The sequence below is a fragment of the Phyllobates terribilis genome, unplaced genomic scaffold (genome assembly GCF_046119375.1).
Source record: "Phyllobates terribilis strain yellow unplaced genomic scaffold, ASM4611937v1 Scaffold_150__1_contigs__length_4496277, whole genome shotgun sequence".
In the NCBI taxonomy this organism is placed as follows: Eukaryota; Metazoa; Chordata; class Amphibia; order Anura; family Dendrobatidae; genus Phyllobates; species Phyllobates terribilis.
Genome location: NW_027362910.1, coordinates 2,069,339 through 2,097,256, shown reverse-complemented (window position 1 = coordinate 2,097,256; position 27,918 = coordinate 2,069,339). Strand labels below are relative to the sequence as shown.

General features: G+C 45.3%; 1 protein-coding gene across 1 annotated transcript; it reads left to right on the top strand.

Annotated features, from left to right (window-relative positions):
• Positions 1-931: 931 nt before the first annotated feature.
• Positions 932-24,552, top strand: LOC141206935 (uncharacterized). The gene is made up of 7 exons (XM_073664303.1): positions 932-1,017; positions 19,113-19,262; positions 19,392-19,496; positions 19,580-19,703; positions 19,786-19,883; positions 20,014-20,104; positions 22,852-24,552. Exons 2-7 carry the CDS (start codon positions 19,185-19,187, stop codon positions 24,186-24,188), a joined length of 1,833 nt encoding a protein of 610 aa, XP_073520404.1. The 5' UTR covers positions 932-1,017; positions 19,113-19,184; the 3' UTR covers positions 24,189-24,552.
• The last annotated feature ends 3,366 nt before the right edge of the window (positions 24,553-27,918 follow it).

The window sequence follows — 27,918 nt, the reverse complement described above, 5'->3', positions numbered from 1 at the left end:
CGCTCCGAACGCCTCGTACATGTGGCTCCGCTCCGTACACCTCGTACACACGCGGCTCCGCTCCGTACACCTCGTACACGCGCAACTCCGCTCCGTACACCTCGTCCACGCGCGGCTCTGCTCCGTACACCTCGTACACGCGCGGCTCCGCTCCGTACACCTTGTGCACGCGCAACTCCGCTCCGTACACCTCGTACACGCGCAACTCCGCTCCGTACACCTCGTCCTCGTACACGCGCGGCTCTGCTCCGTACGCCTCGTACACGCGCGACTCTGCTCCGTACACGCGCGGCTCTGCTCCGTACGCCTCGTACACACGCGGCTCTGCTCCGTACACCTCGTAAACACGAGGCTCCGCTCCGTACACGCGCGGCTCCGCTCCGTACACCTCGTACACGCGCGGCTCCGCTCAGTACACCTCGTACACGCGCGGCTCCGCTCCGTACACCTCGTACACGCGCGGCTCCGCTCCGTACACCTCGTACACGCGCGGCTCCGCTCCGTACACCTCGTACACGCGCGGCTCCGCTCCGTACACCTCGTACACGCGCGGCTCCGCTCCGTACACCTCGTACACGCGCGGCTCCGCTCCGTACACCTCGTACACGCGCGGCTCCGCTCCGTACACCTCGTACACACGCGGCTCTGCTCTGTACACCTCGTACACGCGCGGCTCCGCTCCGTACACCTCGTACACACACGGCTCCGCTCCGTACACCTCGTACACACGGCTCTGCTCCGTACACACACGGCTCTGCTCCGTACACCTCGTACACACGCGGCTCTGCTCCGTACACCTCGTACACGCGCGGCTCTGCTACATCCACACTGTAAACCCCTCCTGACCCCACACATAAACTTCAGCTCATCCAGCACCATGACAACCAGCACAGCAGAGTCCTGCATCCACTGAGGCCCCTGATCATGTGACCCCTGACTCCTCCCCTCCTGTGACCTCATCACAGCTCCTGTGCGCACACAGCAGCCATATATGTGGTGGCGGCTCTGCAGGTGGAGGTATGTGGAGACCCCATTACTAGGCGCAGGGGGCATTAACCCCTTCAGCACGGAGGCTCTTTTGGGGTCTTGTGTTGCCCCTTTATAAGAATCATAAGGTTTCTGTTCTGTTTCCTGTAATAGATACATACGACCCAACTATGGAGACAGGAAGGGAGGAAACGTATTGTTCTCAGAGTACAGGACCCCCACAGTGTAATGCCCCCATTATACCCCTTATGCAGGATGTATGATGCCCCCCACACAGTGTAATGCCCCCATTATGCCCCTTATGCAGTATGTATGATGCCCCCACACAGTGTAATGCCCCCATTATGCAGGATGTATGATGCCCCCACACAGTGTAATGCCCCCATTATGCCCCTTATACAGGATGTATGATGTCCCCACACAGTGTAATGCCCCCATTATGCCCCTTATACAGGATGTATGATGCCCCCACACAGTGTAATGCCCCCATTATACCCCTTATGCAGGATGTATGATGCCCCCACACAGTGTAATGCCCCCATTATGCCCCTTATGCAGGATGTATGATGTCCCCACACAGTGTAATGCCCCCATTATGCCCCTTATGCAGGATGTATGATGCCCCCACACAGTGTAATGCCCCCATTATGCCCCTTATACAGGATGTATGATGTCCCCACACAGTGTAATGCCCCCATTATGCCCCTTATACAGGATGTATGATGCTCCCACACAGTGTAATGCCCCCATTATGCCCCTTATACAGGATGTATGATGTCCCCACACAGTGTAATGCCCCCATTATGCCCCTTATACAGGATGTATGATGCCCCCACACAGTGTAATGCCCCCATTATACCCCTTATGCAGGATGTATGATGCCCCCACACAGTGTAATGCCCCCATTATGCCCCTTATGCAGGATGTATGATGCCCCCCACAGTATAATGCCCCCAATATGCCCCTTATATAGGATGTATGATGCCCCTTATGCAGGATGTGTAATGCCCCCATTATGCCCCTTATGCAGGATGTATGATGCCCCCACACAGTGTAATGCCCCCATTATGCCCCTTATGCAGGATGTATGATGCCCCCACACAGTGTAATGCCCCCATTATTCCCCTTATACAGTATGTATGATGGCCCCACACAGTGTAATGTCCCCATAATGCCCCTTATGCAGGATGTATGATGCCCCCACACAGTGTAATGCCCCCATTTTGCCCTTATGCAGTATGTATGATGCCCCCACACAGTGTAATGCCCCCATTATACCCCTTATACCGGATGTATGATGCCCCCACACAGTGTACTGCCCCCATTATGCCCCTTATGCAGGATGTATGATGCCCCCACACAGTGTAATGCCCCCATTATGCCCCTTATGCAGGATGTATGATGCCCCCACACAGTATAATGCCCCCAATATGCCCCTTATGCAGCATGTATGATGTCCCCACACAGTGTAATGCCCCCATTATACCCCATATACAGTATGCATGATACCCCCCACACAGTGTAATGTCCCCATTATACCCCTTATGCAGGATGTATGATGCCCCCACACAGTGTTATGCCCCCATTATACCCCTTATGCAGGATGTATGATGCCCCCACACAGTGTAATACCCTCATTATGCCCCTTATGCACAATGTATGATGCCCCCCCACACAGTGTAATGCCCCCATTAGGCCCCTTATGCAGGATGTATGATGCCCCCACACATTGTAATGCCCCCATTTTGCCCTTTATGCAGGATGTATGATGCCCCTACACAGTGTAATGCCCCCATTATGCCCCTTATGCAGGATGTATCATGCCCTCACACAGTGTAATGCCCCTTATGCAGTATGTATGATGGCCCCACACAGTGTAATGCCCCCATTATGCCCCTTATGCAGGATGTATGATGCCCCCACACACAGTGTAATGCCCCCATTATACCCCTTATACAGTATGTATGATGCCCCCACACAGTGTAATGCCTCCATTGTGCCCCTTATGCAGGATGTATGATGCCCCCACACAGTGTAATGCTCCCATTATGCCCCTTATGCATTATGTATGATGCCCCCACACAGTGTAATGCCTCCATTATGCCACTTATGCAGGATGTATGATGCCCCCACACAGTGTAATACCCTCATTATGCCCCTTATGCACGATGTATGATGCCCCCCCACACAGTGTAATGCCCCCATTTTGCCCCTTATGCAGGATGTATGATGCCCCCACACATTGTAATGCCCCCATTATGCCCCTTATGCAGGATGTATGATGCCCCTACACAGTGTAATGCCCCCATTATGCCCCTTATGCAGGATGTATGATGCCCCCACACAGTGTAATGCCCTTATGCAGTATGTATTATGGCCCCACACAGTGTAATGCCCCCATTATGCCCCTTTTGTAGGATGTATGATGCCCCCACACACAGTGTAATGCCCACATTATTCCCCTTATACAGTATGTATGATGCCCCCACACAGTGTAATGCCTCCATTATGCCCCTTATGCAGGATGTATAATGCCCCCACACAGTGTAATGCCACCATTATGCCCCTTATGCAATATGTATGATGCCCCCACACAGTGTAATGCCTCCATTATGCCACTTATGCAGGATGTATGATGCCCCCACACAGTGTAATGCTTACATTATGCCCCTTATGCAGGATGTATGATGCCCCCACACAGTGTAATGCCCCATTATGCCCCTTATGCAGTATGTATGATGCCCCCCACACAGTGTAATGCCCCTTATGCAGGATGTATGTGTAGTATGAATTTGAAAAATGGCTATTTTATATTTCAAATCCATATTGAAATAAAATAGGAACCAGACATGTCAGCATTTGTAGGTATCCTACCTCAGTAGACTAGGGGTCATTAGTCCTGACATACTAAAACATAGCTTTAGTTTAAGTTTGCTAACCGTCTGAGGTTTAATCTTTATTACTGAAGGGAGTTAGCCTTTTCTATATGCTGTGTTTGCTAGAACCAGAGACCGACGATTGCACAATATTGTAAATAAAACTAAAGGCATATGGCTTAAGATGGAGAATCTTATTGTAGTACCAAACATATAAGTGGCTATCTGAAACCCATTATGATGTATCCAACCTTTAATTAAATATTCTTATATATTCTGTGTTGAGGTATGCTTTATCTGTGAATGTATCTCACTGATACGTAGCTTCTTAATACAATATACTGTCTGGGAAGAAAACCTTGTTCTGATTTATAACCCGGTGTAGGATTAACTCTTATCATATGTAAACATTATGACACAAGTGATGGTCTGTGAACAGGTCTTGTTCGGCATTGCTGATCTCTGATAGCTGGCCACTGTCACAGGATTGGAATGTTGGACAACAACCTATGTACATTCATGCTTACTTAATATTAGGTTGAGTAAGCCTTTTTCTAAAATATAAAAGCTGTTGAAGAATTCAGTTATGGCAGAAGCATTGTGGACCTGTGAAGAGGACGCTCTTCACAGTGTAGGACCTAGGATGCATTCTCTGCCCATCGCTGAACGCTTCTCCAGCTGAAGTTTCCAGACAGATGATGTACATGCTACTAGGGAAATCTTTTTCTTTTGCTATCTAATAGTAAGTATGTAACCTTTATAAGTATGTAACCTTTAATGTACAAAAGTGTACACAATATCATACTATTCCTTTGATTCTGTATTTTATCTTTCAAATTAAGTGTTATAAATAAAATTGCGTTATATTACAAGTGGTTGCCTTCTTTAAAGTCATATCCGAACCCTATTGCTAAAAACTTGGCAATACAGTATGATGCCCCCAACACAATATAATGCCCCCATTATGCCCCTTATGCAGTATGTATGACTCCCCCACACAGTGTAATGCCCCCAATATGCCCCTTATGCAGGATGTATGATGCCCCCACACAGTGTAATGCCCCTATTATACCCCTTATGCTGTATGTATGATGCCCACCACACAGTGTAATGCCCACCACACAGTGTAATGCCTCCATTATGCCCCTTATACAGGATGTATGATGCCCCCCACAGTGTAATTCCCCATTATACCGCTTATGCAGGATGTATGATGCCCCCATTATGCCCCTTATGCAGTATGTATGATGCCCCCACACAGTGTAATGCCCCCATTATGCCCCTTATGCAGTATGTATGATGCCCCCACACAGTGTAATGCCCCCATTATGCTCCTTATGTAGTATTTATGATGCCCCACACAGTGTAATGCCCCCATTATGCCGCTTATGCAGTATGTATGGTGCCCCCACACAGTGTAATGCCCCTTATGCAGTATGTATGATGCCCCCCACATAGTGTAATGCCCCCATAATGCCCCTTATGCAGTGTGTATGATGCCCCTACAGTACCGCCTGAGGTCCTGCAGTTGTAATAATCCCTCTGGAGTTGGTGTTCCCTTTGCCTGCTCCCCTCCATATATACCCTCGAGCATGTATACATGCATGTAGGGGAGCAGCCGGCCTTACTAGATATCGAGTCTTTGTACAGTAATATACGGCCTGAGGATGGTATCAGAGGAGTAAGACATTTCTTTTAATCAAGATCAATACAGTGTAGCAGACATAATGACTTCATGGAGGACCTTCTAAAATTCACTCTTACTTATAACTACTTTCTTATTGACAGGCAGTACTTCCTCCAGCTCAGGGGTACTGCGATGGGGAGCCCCTGTGCCCCCTCATATGCTAACTTATCCCTGGACTGGTGGGAGGAAACCACAATATTCTGAGATGATTATAAGTGGTGGCATCCATATACTGGGGTATGGTAGAAATATATTGACTACATTTTTATCATCTGGTCGGGGACGAGTGAACAATCTTTTTAATTTGTCGGGGAACTCAACATCAATAGAGTAGGCCTTAGATTTACATCTGAATTTAATTATAATAATAATTTTTATTTTTTTAGCTCCAACATATTCCACAGCACTTTACAATTTTAGGGGGGACTTATACAGACAATACAGACTTTACAGAATAAGCTTAACTCGGATATTAAAAGGAGTGAGGGTCGCAAGCTTACAGTCTGTAAGGAAATAGGGGAGACACAAAGGTAAAATGTACATATATTCTATAATACAGCCTTAATATACTAAATAGGGTAAGTACATAACACTACATGAACTGGTCGCCAGCCAGTATGTGTACAGTACAGAGGCTAATTAGTGCATGGATGGTATGAGCATGATTTTGAAGAAAATTTTAATATGGGCCAAACTTGGACAGTTAGATAAGTGTGTTAAGGCGATGGGCCAGTCTAAAGAAATAGGTTTTTATGGCACGCTTAAAACTGTGGGTATTGGGAATTAATCGAATTGTCTTGGGTAGTGCATTCCAAAGAGTTGGTGCTGCACGCGAGAAATCTTGGAGACGGGAGTGTGAGGTTCGGATTATGGAGGCTTTTAGTTTTAAGTCATTGGCAGAATGGAGGGCACGGGAAGGGTGGTAGACTGATATGAGGGAGGAGATGTAGAGTGGTGCTGGATCGTGGAGCGCTTTGTGGGTGAGAGTGATAAGTTTGTATTGAACTCTATTGGATGGGTAACCAGTGCAATGACTGGCACATGGAAGAGGCATCGGTGTATCGGTTGGTGAGGAATATGATCCTGGCTGCTGCGATAAGGATGGATTGGAGAGGGGAAAGTTTAGAAAGAGGCAGACCGATTAGTTAAGAGTTGCAATAGCCTAGATGAGAATGAATAAGAGCTACAGTAAGAGTTTTTGCCGAGTCAAAGGTAAGACAATTTCTGATTCTAGAGATGTTTTTGAGGTGTAGATGACTCAAGTGAGCGAGTGATTTGATGTGAGGAGTGAAGGAAAGACCTGAATCGAGTATGACCCCAAGACAGTGGGCATGTTGCTGGGGAGTAATGGTGGTGCCACAAACTGAAGTGGCAATATTGGGCACAGGTAGGTTAGTGGATTGAGGAAATACGAGTAGTTCAGTTTTTGACAGATTCAGTTTTAGATAGAGGGAGGACATAATGTTAGAGACTGCGGAAAGACAATCACTGGTATTTTGTAATAATGCAGAGGTGATGTCTGGAGAAGAGGTATATAATTGGGTGTCATCAGCATAGAGATGGTACTGAAAACCGAATCTGCTGATTGTTTGTCCAATAGAAGCGGTATATAAAGAGAAAAGAAGGCGCCTAGGACTGATCCTTGAGGAACAATAAGGGGAAGGTGAGAGGAAGAGGAGCCAGCAAAAGAAGAAGCTGTCAGAGAGGTAGATCCACAGAGTCGAATTCTGCAGAGAGATCCAGGAGAATCAGCAGGGAGTAGTGACCATTAGATTTGTCTGTTAGTAGATCATTAGAGACTTTAGTGAGTGCAGTTTCAGTAGAATGTAAAGGGTCAAGAAGGGAGTTATCTGAGAGATAGCGGATTAGACGGGAATGGACCAGGCGTTCTAGAGATTTAGAGATAAAAGGAAGATTGGAAACAGGTCTGTAGTTGGCCGTGCAGTTCTGGTCGAGGGATGTTTTTTTAAGTAGCTGATGTATGCTGGCGTGTTTAAAAAAGGAGGGAAAAATACCAGATGAGAGGTAGAGGTTGAATATATTAGTTAGGTGAGTCGTGGTGACAGCTGGAGAAAGGGACTGAAGGAGATGTGAGGGAATAGGGTCACTGGTGCAGGTGGTAGAGTGAGAGGAAGCAAGGAGCCTTGTCACTTCTTCTTCCATGACTGGTTCGAAGTCAGAAAATGAGCAAGATGCAGTGTGGGAGGGAGGAGCATGCATAACATTTGGGAATTGGGAGAAAATTTCCTGTCTGATATGGTCAATTTTTTTCTTTGAAATAATTGGCCAGATCGTCAGCGCTGAGGTCGGTGGTCGGCCCTTGTGCTTCTTGACACTTTTCACTCTCTCCTTAATGAAACAGGTGTTTTGGCTTATTGGGCCGTGAGATGATGAGGTTGTTAAAGTAGGTTTGTTTGGAGGGGTGAAGGGGTTATAGGTTTTAAGCATAAATTTATAATGGAGGAATTCTTCGGGCAGATTAGATTTTCTCCACAGCCGTTCGGCACCTGGAGCACCCCTGGAGAAGACGTGTTTACAGCGTGTGCCAGGGTTGTCGCTGTCTGTGCCGAGTTGTTCTCTGTGTAGGAGGTGCGGCTTCATCCAGGGCGCATAGCAATATTTCGTTATAATGCTTCAGTGCAGAGTCAGGACATGAGAGGGAGGAGATTGGGGCCAATGATGATTTAAACGTTTTCATGAATTTCTGGGTGTTAATGGATTGTATATTTCTATAGATGTGGAAAGTTGGGGTGTCTTGAGCAGGGTGACAGTTCTTGACAGAGAATGAAAGAAGGTTGTGATCTGAGAGCGGAAGAGGAGCGTTCGTAAAGTCATGTATTAAACAGAGCCGGGCGAAGATCAGGTCAAGCGTGTTTCCATTTTCATGTGTAGGAGAATTAGTAAGCTGTGAAAGGCCGAAGGAGGAAGTTAGCGATAAAAGATAAGCTGCAGATAGGGAGAATGGATCACCAATTGGGATGTTAAAGTCTCCCATAATGAGTGTGGGGATGTCATAGCATAGAAAGTTTGGAAGCCAAGTGGCAAAATGATCCATAAACTGACGGGTGGGGCCCAGAGGGCGATAGACAACCGGCACTCACAGGGAGAAGGGCCGGTTGAGTCTGACTCTGTGGTCCTCAAAAGAAGGGAAGATAAGTGAGGGTACTGAGGATATAACTTGAAAAGTACATTTTTTTTTAAAGGAGCAGACCAACACCAATTATTACCAGTTGCTGTTCCTGTATGTACTAATCAAGAAAGATTGAAATGGGACCCTAGGGACACTCATCTACCATAAACTTTCAAGCACTAATAAACTATTGAAGTGGGATAACCACCACCCCCATCCCCATACAAAGAGGAAAACCCAATGGCCAATTTTTACGGTTGAGAAGGTACTGCTCGAATGTCACAGAATCTAATATACAGGCAATAGACCTGAACATTTTCGATTCCGCAACATCGTTTGCAGAAAAATGGGAGAGAGAGACACTCCTCCATACCAATCCAAGAGACTAAGAAGAAGATTGGACTACACGAGTAAGAAAAACTTATGACAATCAGAGTGACTGTATCTTTCATATCCTCAGAAAACACTGGGATATACTTGTGGTCGACCCGGACCTGAGGGTGCTGTGAAATCTACTTCCACTTTCCACTTCTACTTTCAGAAAGGGTCGGTCAATTAGGGACCGTTTAGTGCACAGTGTCTATAAAAAACCTGCACCCAAGGGGACTTGACTACATAGAAGAATCTGTGGTTTCCTTAGATCTGGAGAACGTTGTACATGTAATTAGATGAGACCGTGTAAATCTTTCTCAAGTTCCTCCATGGTTAAAATCTTTTCCAGTGGGATTATTCCAGCTGTAAAACCTCAGGACTAGTATATATGGCCACATGCACCTTCCCCCTAGAATATGTAGACAAGATCAAGAGGGAGTCTAGGAGGAGAGTAGGGGAGCATTTGGGCGATATACGCCATGGTCGGGAGATCACATTAGTGAGACACATGAACAGTGCACATCGCCGTGAACCCGGAGACCTCTCCTTTTGTATCATTGTGATGGTTAAACCCAATGTGAGAGGAGGTGATCACAATAGATGTATCGTCTGAAAGGAAAGTGAGTGGATTGTTAGACTGGATTCTCGAGCCCCTAAGGGACTCAATGAGCAAATTTCCTATGCCTGTTTTGTGTGAATACAGCCCCATTCTGGATTATATTTTGGGATTTTATACTCTACCCATTGCTAGTCAGTTCCCTGTGAATGGGGTTCACATATTGTTGTACTTCACCGAGATATCTGAGCTTCTATATCAGAATTATTACTTATCAATTATATTCCACTTATACTATTTCGTCATTGACAAGTGTGGTGATCCTTGTGTATTTCTAACTGTGCAATAGAGGTCAAATTTGACCATTTAGGAATATACTGTGGGCCACCATGCCATATTTTTTGTGGTGATAAAGTAGATCTACATGCCTATTACATGATGGGAGGATGTGCAGTACTTGTTTTTAGTCTCCCATGATGCTGATCTCAGAGATAAGATTTTTCTATGTTGGTGGTATACAATCGAATACCATATGCGATCCGGCGTGGAGCGCATGCTTCTGGACATGCGCATGATCAGATAGGAGACCGTGGTGCACTCCGGCATGGACCGCACATGTCCGGGCACGTTTGAGCTTTCTGCCGCCCGTTGTTTTGTGCTGGATTGTGGGTCGTTCTTGAGAAGTTATTTTTGCTCCATCTGTCTTTAGTTGATCCCACTGATGCATCAGATAAGTCCTCAGAGAATTATAATTAGAGAAACCCATGGACACATTAGGATTTGTGAAGCTGACCTCCGCTCTCCTCTATTTCCTTTGAATTTATTGTGTGACCTGTATTTCAGAACAGTAGCTCCTGGTTTGTTTCATTTCCATGTGTAAATTGAATTTGACTCGTAGTCTTTGATATCTCTCTCAAACGTAGTTTTTAGATGTCTGAGATGGCATCCTCCAGACTTTGTAAATTCTTTTGCATATTTTGTTTGAGTTTTGGATCCAAAAAGGCTTCTACACCAGGCGGAATAAGCAAGAAACAAATATCAAACGCAATGTAACTTGGTTATCCTATAAGGGTTTTTTTAAATGTGGACATACACCCTGTAAAGCATGCAACTATGTTAATAAAACCGACACATTTGAAGAAAACCTAACGGTACAGCAATTTTCAATACGCAATTTCATCAATTGTAACACTATAGGGGGTCATTTATTTAATAGAGTGTATAGAGAGTTAACTACAATACGTGGGATGCACGTCAGGTCCGCTAAAAAAATGTATTATAAGACATTAATCTATTAAGATATTTGGCAGTCGGCACCACACAATCTAAATCACTGAAATATGATACAATGGTGCAATGGTAACTGTGCAACAAAGCACTTAAAGAAGTAGGTAAGAGAAAAGCTTGCACAGTGAGATAATGCACATCCAAAAATAATAAGAATTACTACAAATAATAAATAAAATAGCAACTTTTTTTCATGTAGGGACACACAAGTGGTTAAATAACATGCGACCCCTGACGAAGCTACTGTAGTAGCGATACACGTAGGGCATGGATACCTACGGAGGTAAGCCCTACACGTATCGCTACTACGGTAACTTCTTTAGGGGCTGTATTTCTCTTGCTGATCAAAAAAGTCATAGTATTTGTATAACCCTGAATGCTGAATTCTATTCGTTTGGAAACAATCATGTTTACTGTGCTAATGACAAATTTTATAAGTCAGCTGAAAGTTTATTTATAACAGACCCTGTGATACCAACTATGTAAATAGATTAGCTCAAACAATGATAGGTGATCCCTGCACCTTTACCTCTTTTACCTGGGCTTTATGACCTCACACAGATGTAAATATAAACAGGGGTGTCTGTAGTGCTGTAGACAGAATGAAATTTGGGACAGAGAATCACAACATCAGAAGGACTTTGGAAGGAGAATGGGAGACATCCTTCAGGAAAGTAGATGGATTGCATGGCATCTAAAGAGACACAGATTTGTATTCTACATGATTCTAGTCTAAGGGTATCAGCCCTCACTGGAAAGTTTCAGATCTGCTCCATTAACCATCAGAGAGACCATTGATACTTTTGGGAAGTCCAGGAGAGGACGAAAAAGTCACTTAGCCCCATGGATATGCTGTTTTGGTGTTGCTAGGAGGGACTCACCAGTCACCTAGAACCCATGGAGACATTTGGAGTTGCCAGGAGGGACCCACCGGTCCTCTGGTCCCATGGAAACTCTCGGAGAGGCAAGGATGGGACCATCGGGTCTCCTGGTCTTGTACCTCGATGGACTGTTGACTTCCTAAGCTTGCCGCTACCTTCTCTCTGTGGGGGCCCGCCAGAAGCGGAGGGCCACTGGTTGAGGTAGTCGGCCCTGGAAGTCTCCAAAGTTGCAGCTGTTCTATCCCAGGCGGGCGGAGAAGGAAGGGTGAGACTGTGTAATGTTGTACCATCTTGGGTATTTGCTGGGACTGTTCTGTATGTTTAATGTCCGCTTTGTGGTTCAATAAAGTATTACCACGCTGTTTTACCCTCACCCTGTGTTGTTTGAGTAGCGTTGCGCCCCCAGAAGACCCCGGGTCTTCACAGTCCCTGACCAGGGCGGCTCCATGCGGTGTTCTTCAGACAAGGTTCATTAAATAAACCGTGAGCTGACCTCCCTCTCCATTTTCTCATTATATGCATGTTTTCCTTATAGTGACAAATATTTATTTTTGCTAAAACTGTGATATTTTCACTTTAAACTTTTTTAAAATCTTTTTTATAAACTTTTTAAAATAACTCTGATTAGTGCGATCATACAACACAGAAGCCTTTGATTGCTCAGGTGATGGACTGTACAACTGTAGTGCCGTGTATTATCACTGCCTGTCAGTGTAATACTAACTGCCCCATACACATGAGATAAGTGTTGGCTGAACGATCATTTGGCAGACGGCTATCTCTCCAGACTCCCCCATACACAAATATTCCAGCTTTCCTGTGGTTTGTATGACTGACTGCATCTGTAGGGAGGTCCCCAAATACATTATATAGTCAACCAAAATCAGCGCTTCCATGTAAATTTAGTCTAATGTTTATAGAGGCGCTAAAAAATAAGTTATGGAACGCTGCCTCTGGCCCGGCCTAATAGACTTTTGTACATTACAGGCCCAGTACTTTGGGGAGGAGGGCATTCAGCCGAACTCTGTCACACCTTCTTAGATGCCATGTTTGCTTTTTGCAGGAGCAAGTGGTTAAACTGCCAGGGATTTTATTGCAGCCGCACCTGTGCCACCCCTGAGGTGTACATCTATGTTCTGGTGCCCAAAAAAGTTCATAACATGTTAAAAAATTACAAAATGTGTCTTCTGCTTTTTGCATGTTTTTTCTTTTTACAAGAATTGTTGGTGCAAATTTTCTTTTGAAACATTTTAATATCTGCTTTTTTTCTGTTTTTTTTTCTTGTAATATAGGAAAGCCTAAGGCTAGAAATAAAACCCATAATTGTCATGGTTGTGTCGCCACGAAGATCGTCACGATTGCACAGCCTGACTTCTCGCAGCTGAGTTTTTGGTGTTTTGTGCTTTTCGGCAGTGAGGGAGTTAACTCTCTCTCTCTCTCTCTGTGCTAGACAAGGTCCAGCCTCGCCCAGCTGCAATCAATTCTGCAGTAGTGAGATTCCTTCATATGTCTGCTGATCTGTTAGGGAAGTTGTCGGTGAAAGCATTTCATGCAGACTAACAGAGCGGATCGTGGTATTTGGAGTTTCAGAGCTAAGTGTATTTGGAGTGTTTTTTCCCTTCCTCGCTTTATCATTTATCTCCTTTCCCGTTGGTGTTCCCTCTGTTGTAGTTGTGTAGTTTTTGTATGCAAGGTGGTTTTGGTTTTACCCTTGTACTGTCTCGTTCGTCTAAGTACTGAGTGTTGGCATATTATTATCTGTCCCCTTTTGTTGTGATCGGGGTCCTTTTCAGGACTAGATTACTTAGGTGCAGGGATCCTCAGGAGGTAGGGGTTACGCTGGCGGCCTGGACCTCTGTACCTTTAACAGTACCTCCAGGTAGAGGGATTAGTCAGGGCCCCAGCTTAGGGTCAGCTTAGGCCCCCTACCTCCAGTACACAGAGACAGCGTGACATTTTCACCGACCACTTAGATTTTCTCCAGCTACCATGGATCCAGTAGCCGGTCTAGCTCGGCAGTTGCAGAGTTTGTCCATGGAGCTGGCGGACATTAGGTCCAAGGTTTTGTATCCTCAGGAGCAAGCCGGACCAGAACCTAAAGTAGCTCTCCCTGACAGGTTCACTTGGGGGCGGGACAAGTTTTTTGTTTTCCGGGAGGCATGCAAGTTGTACTTTCGGCTGCGGCCTCGGTCATCGGGGAGTGAAGAACAAAGGGTGGGAATTGTCATCTCGCTCCTACAAGGGGACCCACAATCTTGGGCGTTCTCTCTTCCCCCGGGCTCCCCAGCTCTCCAGTCAGTGGATAGGTTTTTTGCTGCTCTGGGTCTTGTATATGATGACCCGGATCGGATCTCCCTTGCTGAATCTAAGTTACGTAGGATCCAGCAGGGAGATCGTCCGGCGGAGGAATTCTGTTCGGAGTTCCGTAGGTGGGCCACTGACACCCAGTGGAATGACCCGGCTCTTAGGAGCCAGTTTTGTCAAGGTTTATCCGACAAATTAAAGGATGTGTTGGCACAGTATGACTCTCCCACGTCACTGGAAGCCGCTATGGCCCTTGCTATTCGCATTGACAGACGGCTTCGGGAGAGGTGCGGGATAACTCCACCCCCTGTGATGACTCCACCTCCTACAAGGTCCCCTCATATGGTGGTTCCCCTGGTCAGTCCAGAGGAGCCTATGCAATTAGGAGGGACATCATTTTGGGGGAGGGGAACGGTGGCACACCACAAGACTGGAAGGTGTTTCTTCTGCGGGAGAAAGGGACATTTTATTGGGGGGTGTCCATCCCGTCCTTTGCAGAGTAAAGAGTCGTCGGAAAACTTTTAATCCCAGGTTGTGTGGTGGACGGCAATCTGGGAGTAGGTATTTCTTCCCTAGGGTCATCTCAGTTTCTCGTACCGGCGGATGTGGTGGTGGGTACGAGAACTGAGAAGATATCTGTTCTTTTAGATAGTGGGGCCGGGGCTAATCTGGTGGACGCTCGGTTTGCCCGGGTTCAAGGTATGCATTTGAGTGAGTTGGCTAAACCCATCCCCATATTCTCGATCGATGCCAGGCCCCTCGGTCAGGGAAGTTTTTTGCATGTTGTGCATAACGTAAAACTTCAAGTGGGGGCGATACATAAAGAACTGTTGTCTTGCTACGTGTTGGAGGGTCTTCCCACTCCTATAGTGTTGGACCTTCCTTGGTTAACTAAGCATAACCCGGTTATTAATTGGCAATCCAGAGAGATAAGCCAATGGAGTAATTTCTGTAATAAAAACTGCATGAATACGGTCGTCGGTGCTGTCACTCCTAGGGTCTTGCCTCCATTTTTGGTGGACTTTGAGGATGTATTCTCGGAGAAGGGGTGTCGGGAACTACCTCCTCATCGCGAGTATGACTGTTCTGTAAAACTGCTCCCTGAGGCCAAGTTACCTAAATCTAGGTTGTATAACCTTTCTGGTCCTGAGAGGCAGGCCATGAAGGATTATATTTCTGAAAGTCTGGCTAAGGGGCATATTAGACCTTCATCTTCCCCGGTGGCTGCGGGGTTCTTCTTTGTGAAGAAGAAGGATGGAGGCCTGCGCCCTTGCCTGGATTTCCGTGAACTTAATCGGATTACGGTCCGAGATCCGTACCCGCTCCCACTTATTCCCGATCTCTTTAATCAGATCGTGGGCGCCAAATGGTTCTCTAAGTTGGATCTCAGGGGGGCGTACAATCTGATTATAATGAAGGAGGGGGATGAGTGGAAGACGGCGTTTAACACTCCGGAGGGGCATTATGAGAACCTTGTCATGCCATTCGGTCTGACTAATGCCCTGGCGGTGTTCCAACACTTTGTTAATGACATTTTTCGCCGCCTGGTTGGACAGTTTGTTGTCATATATCTGGATGATATCTTAATTTACTCGCCTGATCTGGTGTCTCATCAGGAGCACGTTAGGCAGGTGTTACAGATCTTGCGGGATAATAAACTGTATGCTAAATGGGAAAAGTGTGTGTTCGCCGTACAGGAACTCCAGTTTTTAGGTTTCCTGGTTTCAGCGTCTGGTTTTCGTATGGACCCTGGGAAAGTGCGGGCAGTTCTTGAGTGGGATCTGCCTGAGAATCTTAAGGCACTACAACGTTTCCTGGGGTTTGCTAATTATTACCGGAAGTTCATTCGTAATTTCTCGTCCATGGTTAAACCTCTCACTGACCTGACAAGAAAGGGGACGGATTTTTCTAGGTGGTCTGACAAGGCTTGTCAAGCTTTCTCCTCCTTGAAAAAATGTTTTGCCTAGGCACCCATACTCATTCAACCTGATGCATCACAGCCATTCATTGTAGAGGTAGACGCTTCCGAGGTAGGGGTGGGAGCAGTGTTGTCACAAGGTTCGTCCCCTGGTAAGTGGCATCCGTGCGCCTTTTTCTCTAAAAAATTGTCGTTCGCCGAGAGGAATTACGATGTCGGCAATAGGGAACTCTTGGCCATTAAGTTAGCTTTTGAGGAGTGGCGCCATTTTTTGGAGGGGGCAGTCCATCCGGTCACCGTCATCACCGATCACAAGAACCTGCTTTATCTGGAGTCTGCAAAACGTCTGAATCCCAGACAAGCCAGGTGGTCGTTGTTTTTTAACAGGTTTAATTTTGTCGTTACGTTTCGTCCTGGGTCAAAAAATGTGAAGGCGGATGCCTTATCTCGTAGTTTCCCTGGGGCCGGGAATACGGATGACCCGGTTCCTATCCTTCAAGAGGGGGTGGTGGTGTCGGCAGTATGCTCTGAGCTTGAGGAGGAGGTATTGGAGGCTCAGGGGGACGCCCCTGTTGGACCTCCAGGGAGACTGTTTGTTCCAGATCAGCTACGACAAAAGGTGATCGAGGCACACCATAACTCAGCTTTAGCAGGACACCCAGGGAGTAAAGCAACTGTGGATCTTCTCTCGCGTCGGTTTTGGTGGCCTAACTTACATAAGGAGGTGGTAACTTTTGTTGCGTCCTGTGGGGTTTGTGCGCGCTCTAAGACCCCACATACCTGTCCGTCTGGGGCCCTCTTACCTTTGAAGATCCCGGAGCGTCCTTGGACTCATCTGTCTATGGACTTTATTACGGACCTCCCGCCGTCTTCGGGTAAAACTGTCATTCTCGTTGTAGTAGACAGGTTCAGCAAGATGGCACATTTTATCGCTCTTCCTGCTCTTCCTAATGCTAAAACTCTTGCGCAGGTGTTCATTGGGGAGATTGTGAGGCTTCACGGGGTACCCTCCGATGTGGTGTCGGATCGGGGGTCTCAGTTTGTGTCCAAGTTCTGGAAGGCATTTTGTACTCGGCGGGGGATGCATTTGTCGTTCTCATCGGCTTTTCATCCCCAGACCAATGGTGAGACGGAACGTCTGAACCAGAGTTTGGAGACATATCTCCGGTGTTTTGTGTCAGAGAACCAGGAGGACTGGGCTTCTTTCTTACCTCTGGCGGAGTTTGCTCTCAATAATAGGCGGAGTGAGTCCACTGGTAAGTCCCCTTTTTTTGGGGCATATGGTTTTCACCCCCAGTTTTGTACTTTCAGTAGAGGGGGCTCTTCGGGGGTTCCTGAGGAGGAACGATTTTCGTCATCACTCGCTTCTGTATGGAGAGGGGTACTGAATAATCTGAGTACTATGGGGAACCGTTAAAACCTATGGCTGACAGGAGGAGAGTGTCTGGTCCGGACCTAAGTGTGAACGATCTGGTATGGTTGTCTACTAAGAATATAAAACTTAAGGTTCCTTCCTGGAAACTGGGTCCCAGGTTCATCGGGCCGTACAGGATCAGTTCTATAATTAATCCGGTGGCATTCCGTCTTGATCCTTCCCCCTACGTTTAAAATTCACAACGTGTTCCACAGATCGTTGCTTAAGAGGTATGTGGCGCCGGTGATACCGTCACCTTTACCTCCGCCTCCAGTGGTGGTCAATGGTAACTTGGAGTTCCAGGTATCGAAGGTCATCGATTCACACTTTAATCGTCGGTCCCTTCAGTACCTGGTTCATTGGAAGGGTATGGTCCTGAGGAGAGGATGTGGGTTCCTGCGTCAGATATTAACGCAGACCGGTTAATTCGGGCCTTCCACACGACTCACCCGGATAAACCTGGCCCTGAGGGTCCGGAGGCCCCTCGTAGAAGGGGGGGTACTGTCATGGTTGTGTCGCCACGAAGATCGTCACGATTGCACAGCCTGACTTCTCGCAGCTGAGTTTTTGGTGTTTTGTGCTTTTCGGCAGTGAGGGAGTTAACTCTCTCTCTCTCTCTCTCTGTGCTAGACAAGGTCCAGCCTCGCCCAGCTGCAATCAATTCTGCAGTAGTGAGATTCCTTCATATGTCTGCTGATCTGTTAGGGAAGTTGTCGGTGAAAGCATTTCATGCAGACTAACAGAGCGGATCGTGGTATTTGGAGTTTCAGAGCTAAGTGTATTTGGAGTGTTTTTTCCCTTCCTCGCTTTATCATTTATCTCCTTTCCCGTTGGTGTGCCCTCTGTTGTAGTTGTGTAGTTTTTGTATGCAAGGTGGTTTTGGTTTTACCCTTGTACTGTCTCGTTCGTCTAAGTACTGAGTGTTGGCATATTATTATCTGTCCCCTTTTGTTGTGATCGGGGTCCTTCTCAGGACTAGATTACTTAGGTGCAGGGATCCTCAGGAGGTAGGGGTTACGCTGGCGGCCTGGACCTCTGTACCTTTAACAGTACCTCCAGGTAGAAGGATTAGTCAGGGCCCCAGCTTAGGGTCAGCTTAGGCCCCCTACCTCCAGTACACAGAGACAGCGTGACAATAATACACTGGACATGTAGACTTTAGTATCAAATAATTTCTGTCTGCGGCATTTGTCCAAACAAAACAGCTTTTATAAAAGCCTCAAACTTCTCTGTGTGAATCAGACATGAGATCTAACTTGATAGAAGATTATAGTTCGGGGAAGACTGGAAACATTCATACAGACGGCCAGTGGAGATGTAGTCAGTGACGGACTGTCTCCAAATATGGTTTTAGATCCGTAGTAGAAGATGTTTCCTCATCATGAAGTAGTTATTTCTCATGTCACGTGAAATAAATATGTCCTGCATTATTGCTAATGCCAATTCCAGTGACGGAAAATGAGATGAGAATTAGCGTTATGGAAGGTGAGTTTATGAGAAACGTATTCAGCTGCAGACTTCCAGGAAGAACCTGCTTGTTGTCTGTGGCCTAAAATATAAAGGTTTTATTACTAGATGTAAAGAAAAAACTAAATTTAAAATAATAAATCTCCTCATATGTTTCCTTTATTGTCTCCTGTAATTGTATTATTACACAGGATTTTTATGATGTTACCTCGGCTCATCTTCTTCTCGTTCAGGTCTCTACAATACCGGAACCTCTCAGTGAAGATCGTCTATATAAGAAAATTTTCCTGATTTACCTATCAAAGATGGATATGGACAGGGACAAGATGGTGGAGAGGATATTACACCTCACCCTAGAGATCCTCTTCCGGCTTACTGGAGAGGTGAGAGATTCTGATGACGTCACATTACATCATTCTTATCTATGGGAATAACAGATGGACAGATCTGGAGAGGTGAGGACTCTGGAAATGTCTGCAGTGAGATTTATTAATGTGTCTCTCCATAACCAGAGATTAATCACGAGGCCTCCACCTCACCCCCTGATACATGAGGACATCAATGACCAGAAGATCCTAGAACTCGCCTACAAGATGATTGAGCTGCTGACTGGAGAGGTGACACTGCTGGGAATGCTGGGACATTATACAGTAACGCTATGGAGGGATCGGGGGGATGACGGTATCATTGTATGTGTCAGGTTCCTATAAGGTGTCAGGATGTCGCCATCTATTTCTCCATGGAGGAGTGGGAGTATTTAGAAGGACACAAAGATGTGTACAAGGACTTCATGATGGAGGTTCCCCAGCCCCTCACATCACCAGGTAATAGACAGGACTAAATACACACGGCCTATAATTATCTGTATGTAAAGAATGAATTCAGTCCTGTATGTGTTTGTTCCAGATCTATCCAGTAAGAGGACAACACCAGAGAGATGTCCCCGTCCTCTTCTTCCACAGGACTGTAAACAAGAAGATCCCAATGTTCCTCAGGATCATCAGGTAGATGGAGAGAAGGTGTCATGAGATCTCCCCTATGATGTGTAATGAGAACGGTGGAGATGGCAGGATTAGAGCCGATCATACATGTGACTTCTCCATCTGTCTGTGACTTTTACAATATTTCTTTCAGGGTGAAGATCTGACCCATATTAATACTACAGAGACATATGTGAGGGGTGATGAGCGGTGTAAGGAGGTGATTTCTACATATGACTACCCAGGTGAGTAGTAACCATGAAATGTTGATAAATCTCAGATTTTTCTCAGTAATAGTGGTGGAGAACGCAGCACTAATGAACCAGGGTGCACGAGTAAGGTCCAAATCGCATATAATATAAGAGAAACCTCGGCACTCAGGTAATGAATTTTAGCAAAAGCAATTTTAATTGCAGTCCACAGCAGAAATAAACAAAAACACGTTTCGGTCTATACGACCTTCATCAGTGTACCACTTGTTGGGAATGACAATAGGAAAGGAGGGTGAGGACGCAGTGTCTCAGGCACTCGATCCCTTAGGACCAGAAGACTGGGAGAATGGGCTAAGGGATCACGTGCCTGAGACACTGCGTCCTCTACCCTGGTGAGTAGTAACCACTAAATGCAGAGAAGTCACAGATTCTTCTCAGTCACCGGCTGTGGCTGCTTTATCGGTGGTGTAGTCCGGCCTTATCACAATCGTGTGATCACCATTTTCCCTCTAGACCACAACGTTTTCCTCCATCCGAAAATATTCAATTTACTTTGTGTAATTGTGAAAGACCTTTTCTATAGATCTTACAACCTGGAGGATCCACCTACCTCCTGGGATTAGTAGACGCTGACCGTTACCTGCCCAGGTCTGTAAACTACAAAGCCAAATGACAGCGTACGTAGAAAGTGCTGACAAGTGAGAAAATCACTTGAAGAAAAATATTCTGATGGGCCTGTAAGAGAAAGCGGAGGGTAATGATGCTGTTGGCTTCCTAGATCCCTGATATCTTATTGGATGAATCTACCTTCTCTCCCTTCTGTGCAGCTGAATGTTCTCATATGGTCCCTACAAGACCAGGTCCAGTCTTTCTGGCCAAACTTCACTTTTATGATCGACAACATTAAGTGTGCAGTGAGGGCCAAGTGTGAATTTCTGTACAATAACAACAGAGTTTCCCTTTATACTTTTCAATTTCTTTTTAAACCAACTAACTTCAAACAGGATTGCGATAAACTACATAAATAACATTACACCTGTGCCATGATATGTCTCTAAGCTGTGTGTGGCTGATGGCTGTAATATACATCTATTCACGCCTGCAGGAGATGTGGTGGCATGGCTCGAGCCCTGGTTTCATGGATTCACTCCATGTCATAAATTCCATTATGTTTTCAATCCTAAGGAATTCAGGTTCCTGCACAATCTCTCCTGAAATGGGGGCACTAATACTTTCTCTACTCTTCTGGTCAGGACTCATCATACCTCCAATGGTCCACCATAAATGAGTGCATCTCCGGTTTAGTGTTGGATTTCTCCCTTCATACATACATTGTTGTTGGGGATGTTACATGTTTATATATTCTTTCTTTTTTTTACAAGTTCATTCTGTATTATAGTCTGATTGTGGTGGGATCGGCCGGCCTCACTTATGTGTCTCTGTAACTCCCTGGTAGTCTTTCAAAAATATCTCCATTGCTTCTTCCAAATGCCCGAGATCTAAATTTAAGACCCCTCAGCTCTGCAGTATTGTAAAAAACTTCACTTTCAATGTCTAATATTTCTTCTTGACACTCATCTGACAGAAAATATTGTCCCTTACGATAGTTTAGATGATGAAGAGCCACCGAGCCCCAGACTCTAATTACCCCAGAGAGGTTTCACAACTAGTTACTCATTTTTCTCTGATGCAGACTGTTGAGTTTGACCATTTCAGTAGATGTGTTATTGTCTATACTCAAAGTTTTTGACTTCAGTAATCCTCTGATGTAACCCCTTCCCGCATTTTTCAAATCTGACTTGTGTCACTTTATGTGGTGATAATTCTGGAATTCTTCACAAAGGATAATAGGAAACAAATGGACCTTACAAATTATTTCCAACTACTCTTGAATGTGACCATACCCTGTATACGGTTGTACACTACTGTCTGGGCACATGGCAGGGTAAGAAGGGAAGGAGCGCCATTTAGCTATTAGGAATGCAGATTTTACTGGAATAGTTTGCAGACACAATGTATTGGGGGCGCTGTTCATGGTCACCTGGCAGCTCGAAAGATGGCCACCACAAACAGGCTTGTCACTATCAACTCCATTTACAGATTTCACAAATTACTTTGCTCATCACCCTTTAACCCCTCTACATGGATCTGGACTTACACAGAGACCCCCTAGACTTGGGCCCCGGTGTTACCTGCTAGTCTGTGGAGTGAGATGGAAAGAATAGTAGTCAGGTAGCCCGATCACAACCAGCAGGGCAGAGAAAATACAAAATCAGAAGACACGAGAGTAGTCAGTAAACGGGCCGAGGTCACAACAGGAAACAAATACACAAGCCGGGAGCTGAGCACAGAGGACTGAACCAGAGGAGAACAAGGCTGGATCTGGCAGCTTCCGGCAATATGCTTCCAGCTTTAGTAGGGTGCGGTGCTTTCCGTATGGCTGAAGCAGGGAGCAGATTACTGCAGCTGGACAGCACACACACCCATACCGCCAGACTGGATGGTACTACTGGTCCCAGGCTACCTAATCTTGGTGGCTGGACAGAGCCTGCGCCTTTTACTCCATATTTGGGAGGCAGAATGAACAAACAGTTGAACACCACGCTCCACTGGTTCATCCTATGAGGTTTTCTATTAGATGGTCATTGTCCTGGTGAATAAGTGAATTTTTTTTTTATAGAACTTGCCTTTATTTACGGACAGTTTAAGTAGAAATGTTCAAAAATATAAAATTCAAGTCTTTTTTATTAAAAAATAATAATTGGTTTTATTCTTGGCAGATATCTGTACCCGGAGATCAGAGGGACAGCTGACATCTTCAATTTTCAAATCAGACGTTTTTCAGATCCCACAGGATGCAATTGAAGTGAATGACATTACTCCAGATATACCATCATCCCTTCACAGCAAAGATCTGTCATCTGATCCTATGAAACAGGTCCTGTCTTCTGATTCATTACCGACTACTAAGGAAAATCAAAGTCACAAAATAATCATTAAAAAACAAACTGCTCCTAATGCAAAGAAGCCATTTTCACATTCAGAATATGGAAATAGTTTTCCTCTCAAAAAGTCTTTTCTTAAACATCAAAAAATTCACACAGCGAAGAATAGAATTTCTTGCTCCAAGTGTGGGAGATGTTTTAATCAGAAATCAAGTCTTGTTAGGCATGAGAGAACTCACACAGGAGAGAAACCATTTTCCTGTTCAGAATGTGGGAAATGTTTTACAGAGAAATCAACTCTTATTGCACATCAGAGAACTCACACAGGGGAGAAGCCTTTTCCATGTTCCGAATGTGGAAAATATTTTAACCAGAAATCTAGTTTTCTTAAGCACCAGAGAACTCACACAGGAGAGAAGCCTTTTTCATGTTCAGATTGTGGGAAATGTTTTGTTCTGAAATCATATCTTAATATACATCAGAGAACTCACACAGGGGAGAAGCCATTTTCATGTTCAGAATGTGTGAAATATTTTACAGAGAAATCAACTCTTATTGCACATCAGAGAACTCACACAGGGGAGAAGCCATTTTCTTGTTCAGAATGTGGGAAGTGTTTTGCACAGAAATCAAATCTTATCAAGCATCACAAAACTCACACAGGGGAGAAGCCTTTTTCGTGTTCAGAATGTGGGAAATGTTTTACAGAGAAATCAACTCTTATCAACCATCAGAGAACTCACACAGGGGAGAAGCCTTTTCCATGTTCAGAATGTGGGAAATATTTTAACCAGAAATCTAATTTTCTTACGCACCAGAGAACCCACACAGTGGAGAAGCCTTTTTCATGTTTAGATTGTGGGAAATGTTTTGTACAGAAATCAAAGCTTATCACACATCAGAGAACTCACACAGGGGAGAAGCCATTTTCATGTTCAGAATGTGGGAAATGTTTTGCAAAGAAATCAAAGCTTATCACACATCAGAGAACTCACACAGGGGAGAAGCTTTTTCCATGTTCAGAATGTGGAAAATGTTTTACAGAGAAATCAACTCTTATCAACCATCAGAGAACTCACACAGGAGAGAAGCCATTTTCATGTTCAGAATGTGGGAAATGTTTTACAGCGCAATCAACTCTTATCAAACATCACAAAACTCACATAGGGTAGAAGCCATTTTCATGTTCAGAATGTGGGTAATGTTTTGCAAACAAATCAAAGCTTATCACACATCAGCGAACTCACACAGGGGAGAAGTCTTTTCCATGTTCAGATTGTGGGAAATGTTTTGTACAGAAATCACATCTTAATAAACATCAGAGAATTCACACAGGGAAGAAGCCTTTTTCATGTTCAAAATGTGGGAAATGTTTTAACCAGAAAACGCATCTTGATAACCACCAGAGAACCCACACAGGGGAGAATGCTGCAACTACACACAACTAGTCTCTGTACAGACAAGAAAGGCCCTAGCTGCACAACTAAAAACACCACCACAGACCTAACTCCTTAACCCCTTAATAACATCTGACGTACTAATACGCGTCTGTGCCCTGGGACTTAAGAGCCAGACCCGTATTAGTACGTCATCGCGATCGCGCCCGCACACAGGCTGTGCGGGCGCGATCGCCGCCGGGTGTCAGCTGATTGTCACAGCTGACACCCGGTACTATGTGCAGGGAGCGGTCACGCACCGCTCCCAGCACATTAACCCCCGCGATGCTGCGATCGAAGTCGATCGAAGTCGATCGCGGCATTGCGGGGGCAAGGGGAGGTGATCGGCGATACTCACCTCCTCTTCCGGCTTCCAGCGCAGTCTGCAAAGGCTTCCCGGGTGTTGCCATGACGACCCGATGTCGTCATGACAACATCCGGGTCACCAGAGAGCAGGAAGATTGCTTGGACATGCGCAGTGCATCTCCAAGCAATCTTCACACTGTGCATTTCTGACAGCTTGCATGGCATAGGGATGGTGCTCCATTCCTGTGCCATGCAGGCGATCAGAAAAAAAACTGTGTGAAAGTGGAAAAAAAAAAAAAAGTGCAAAAATATTATAAAAAAATAAAAAAAATAATACACCAAAAATAAAAACAATGCTTTATCACCATACCGCCAAACAAAAAGTGGAATAACACGCGATCAAAAAGACGCATATAAATAAAAATGATACCGCTGAAAACGTCATCTCGTCCCGCAAAAAACAAGCCGCCATATAGCTCCATCAGCCGAAAAATAAAAAAGTTATAGCTCTCAGAATAAAGCGATACTAAAAAATATTTTTTTCTATAAAATAGCTTTTATTGTGTATAAGCGCCAAAACATAGAAAAATGATACAAATGTGGTACCGCTGTAAACGTACTGACCCGAAGAGTAAAGCTGCCTCATCAATTTTACCACACGCGGAACAGAATAAAAAAAAAAAAAAAAAAACCAATTCCTGAATTGTTGGTTTTTGTTTATTCTGCCTCCCAAAAATCGGAATAGAAAGCGATCAAAAAATGTCACGTGCCTGAAAATGGCACCAATAACAACGTCAAGTCATCCCGCAAAAAACGAGCCGTCACATGACTGTCTGCCAAAATCTGGAAAAATTATAGCTCTCAAAATATGGCGATGCAAAAACTAGATTTTACAAAAAATGCGTCTTTTAGTGTGTGACAGCTGTCAGTCATAAATGCCATATGATTCTGGCATTGCTGTAATCACACCGACCCGAAGAATAAAGTCGTCTAATCACTTATACCGCACAAGGAACGGCGTCAAAAATAAACTCTTGAGTTAGGATTGGGCTAGGGTTAGGGCTGGGTTTGGGGCTAGGGCTGTGCTGGGGCTAGGGCTGTGCTGGGGCTAGGGTTGTGCTGGGGCTAGGGTTGTGCTGGGGCTAGGGTTGTGCTGGGGCTAGGGTTGTGCTGGGGCTAGGGCTGGGGTTGGGATTTTTTTCAAAAGTAAGAAAAAAAGATGACGATATGGCGACTAGTGTTGAGAGCAAGTGCTCGCTACTTGAGTTTGCATCGGGTGCTCTGGTATGCATTTAGTATCGTGGGTATTTGAGTGACATGCTCGAGTCTCTGCCCCATATGCTTCGCGGCCAAAAAACTTTATGGGGATTGCCTGCCATGCACGAGCGATCCCCGCATGTTTTTTTTTGGGTGTCTAATAACCGTGAAACATGCGGAGCAGGGACTCGAGCATGTCACTCGAGCACACGCTGTACATGGTGCATACCTGAGTACCCGATGCAAACTCAAGTAGCGAGCACTTGCGCTCAAGAATAATGAAAACTTATTCAATATGATGACCTAATGTAAACAAATAATGTGCCGTACCTCTGGGTTCAAAATGTTCACTATACACCTTAATAAAATCTTTGAGGGGTATAGTTTCCAAAATGGGGACACTTGTGGGGGAGCTCCACTGTTTAGGCACATCACGGGCTCTCCAAACGCGACATGGTGTCCGCTAACAAATTGAATGGAAAATCGGCTCAAATTGTTAGCGGACGCCATGTTGCGTTTGGAGAGCCCCTGTGTGTCCAAACATTGGAGCTCCCCCACAAGTGACCCCATTTTGGAAACTAGACCCCCCAAGGCACCTATCTAGATGCATAGTGAGCACTTAGAACCCCCAGGTGCTTCACAAATTGATTCGTAAAAATGAAAAAGTGAAAATAAAACACTTTTTCATTTTTATGAATCAATTTGTGAAGCACCTGGGGTTCCAAGTGCTCACTATGAATCTAGATAGGTGCCTTGGGGGGTCTAGTTTCCAAAATGGGGTCACTTGTGGGGGAGCTCCAATGTTTGGGCACACAGGGACTCTCTAAATGCAACATGGTATCCGCTAACAAATTGAATGGAAAATCGGCTCAAATTGTTAGCGGACACCACATTGCGTTTGGAGAGCCCCTCTGTGCCCAAACTTTGGAGCTCCCCCACAAGTGACCCCATTTTGGAAACTAGACCCCCCAAGGCACCTTTCTAGATGCATAGTGAGCACTTGGAACCCCCAGGTGCTTCACAAATTGATTCGTAAAAATGAAAAAGTGAAAAAAAAAACACTTTTTCATTTTTATGAATCAATTTGTGAAGCACCTGGGGTTCCAAGTGCTCACTATGAATCTAGATAGGTGCCTTGGGGGGTCTAGTTTCCAAAATGGGGTCACTTGTGGGGGAGCTCCAATGTTTGGGCACACAGGGACTCTCTAAATGCAACATGGTATCCGCTAACAAATTGAATGGAAAATCGGCTCAAATTGTTAGCGGACACCACATTGCGTTTGGAGAGCCCCTCTGTGCCCAAACTTTGGAGCTCCCCCACAAGTGACCCCATTTTGGAAACTAGACCCCCCAAGGCACCTTTCTAGATGCATAGTGAGCACTTGGAACCCCCAGGTGCTTCACAAATTGATTCGTAAAAATGAAAAAGTGAAAAAAAAAACACTTTTTCATTTTTATGAATCAATTTGTGAAGAACCTGGGGTTCCAAGTGCTCACTATGAATCTAGATAGGTGCCTTGGGGGGTCTAGTTTCCAAAATGGGGTCACTTGTGGGGGAGCTCCAATGTTTGGGCACACAGGGACTCTCCAAATGCAACATGATATCCGCTAACAAATTGTCGGCTCAAATTGTTAGCGGATATCATGTTGCATTTGGAGAGTCCCTGTGTGCCCAAACATTGGAGCTCCTCCACAAGTGACCCCATTTTGGAAACTAGACCCCCCAAGGCACCTATCTAGATGCATAGTGAGCACTTGGAACCCCTAGGTGCTTCACAAATTAATTCGTAAAAATGAAAAAGTGTTTTTTTTTTTTCACTTTTTCATTATTACGAATCAATTTGTGAAGCACCTGGGGGTTCCAAGTGCTCACTATGCATCTAGAAAGGTGCCTTGGGGGGTC

What these genes read in the sequence shown, in the direction of transcription:
- LOC141206935 (XM_073664303.1), top strand. Translation starts at nt 19,185, where the DNA reads ATGGATATGGACAGGGACAAGATGGTGGAGAGGATATTACACCTCACC. An exon ending in CCAGCCCCTCACATCACCAG is followed by an intron (nt 19,704 to 19,785) that starts GTAATAGACAGG and finishes TGTTTGTTCCAG; the next exon opens with ATCTATCCAGTAAGAGGACA. An exon ending in ATGTTCCTCAGGATCATCAG is followed by an intron (nt 19,884 to 20,013) that starts GTAGATGGAGAG and finishes TATTTCTTTCAG; the next exon opens with GGTGAAGATCTGACCCATAT.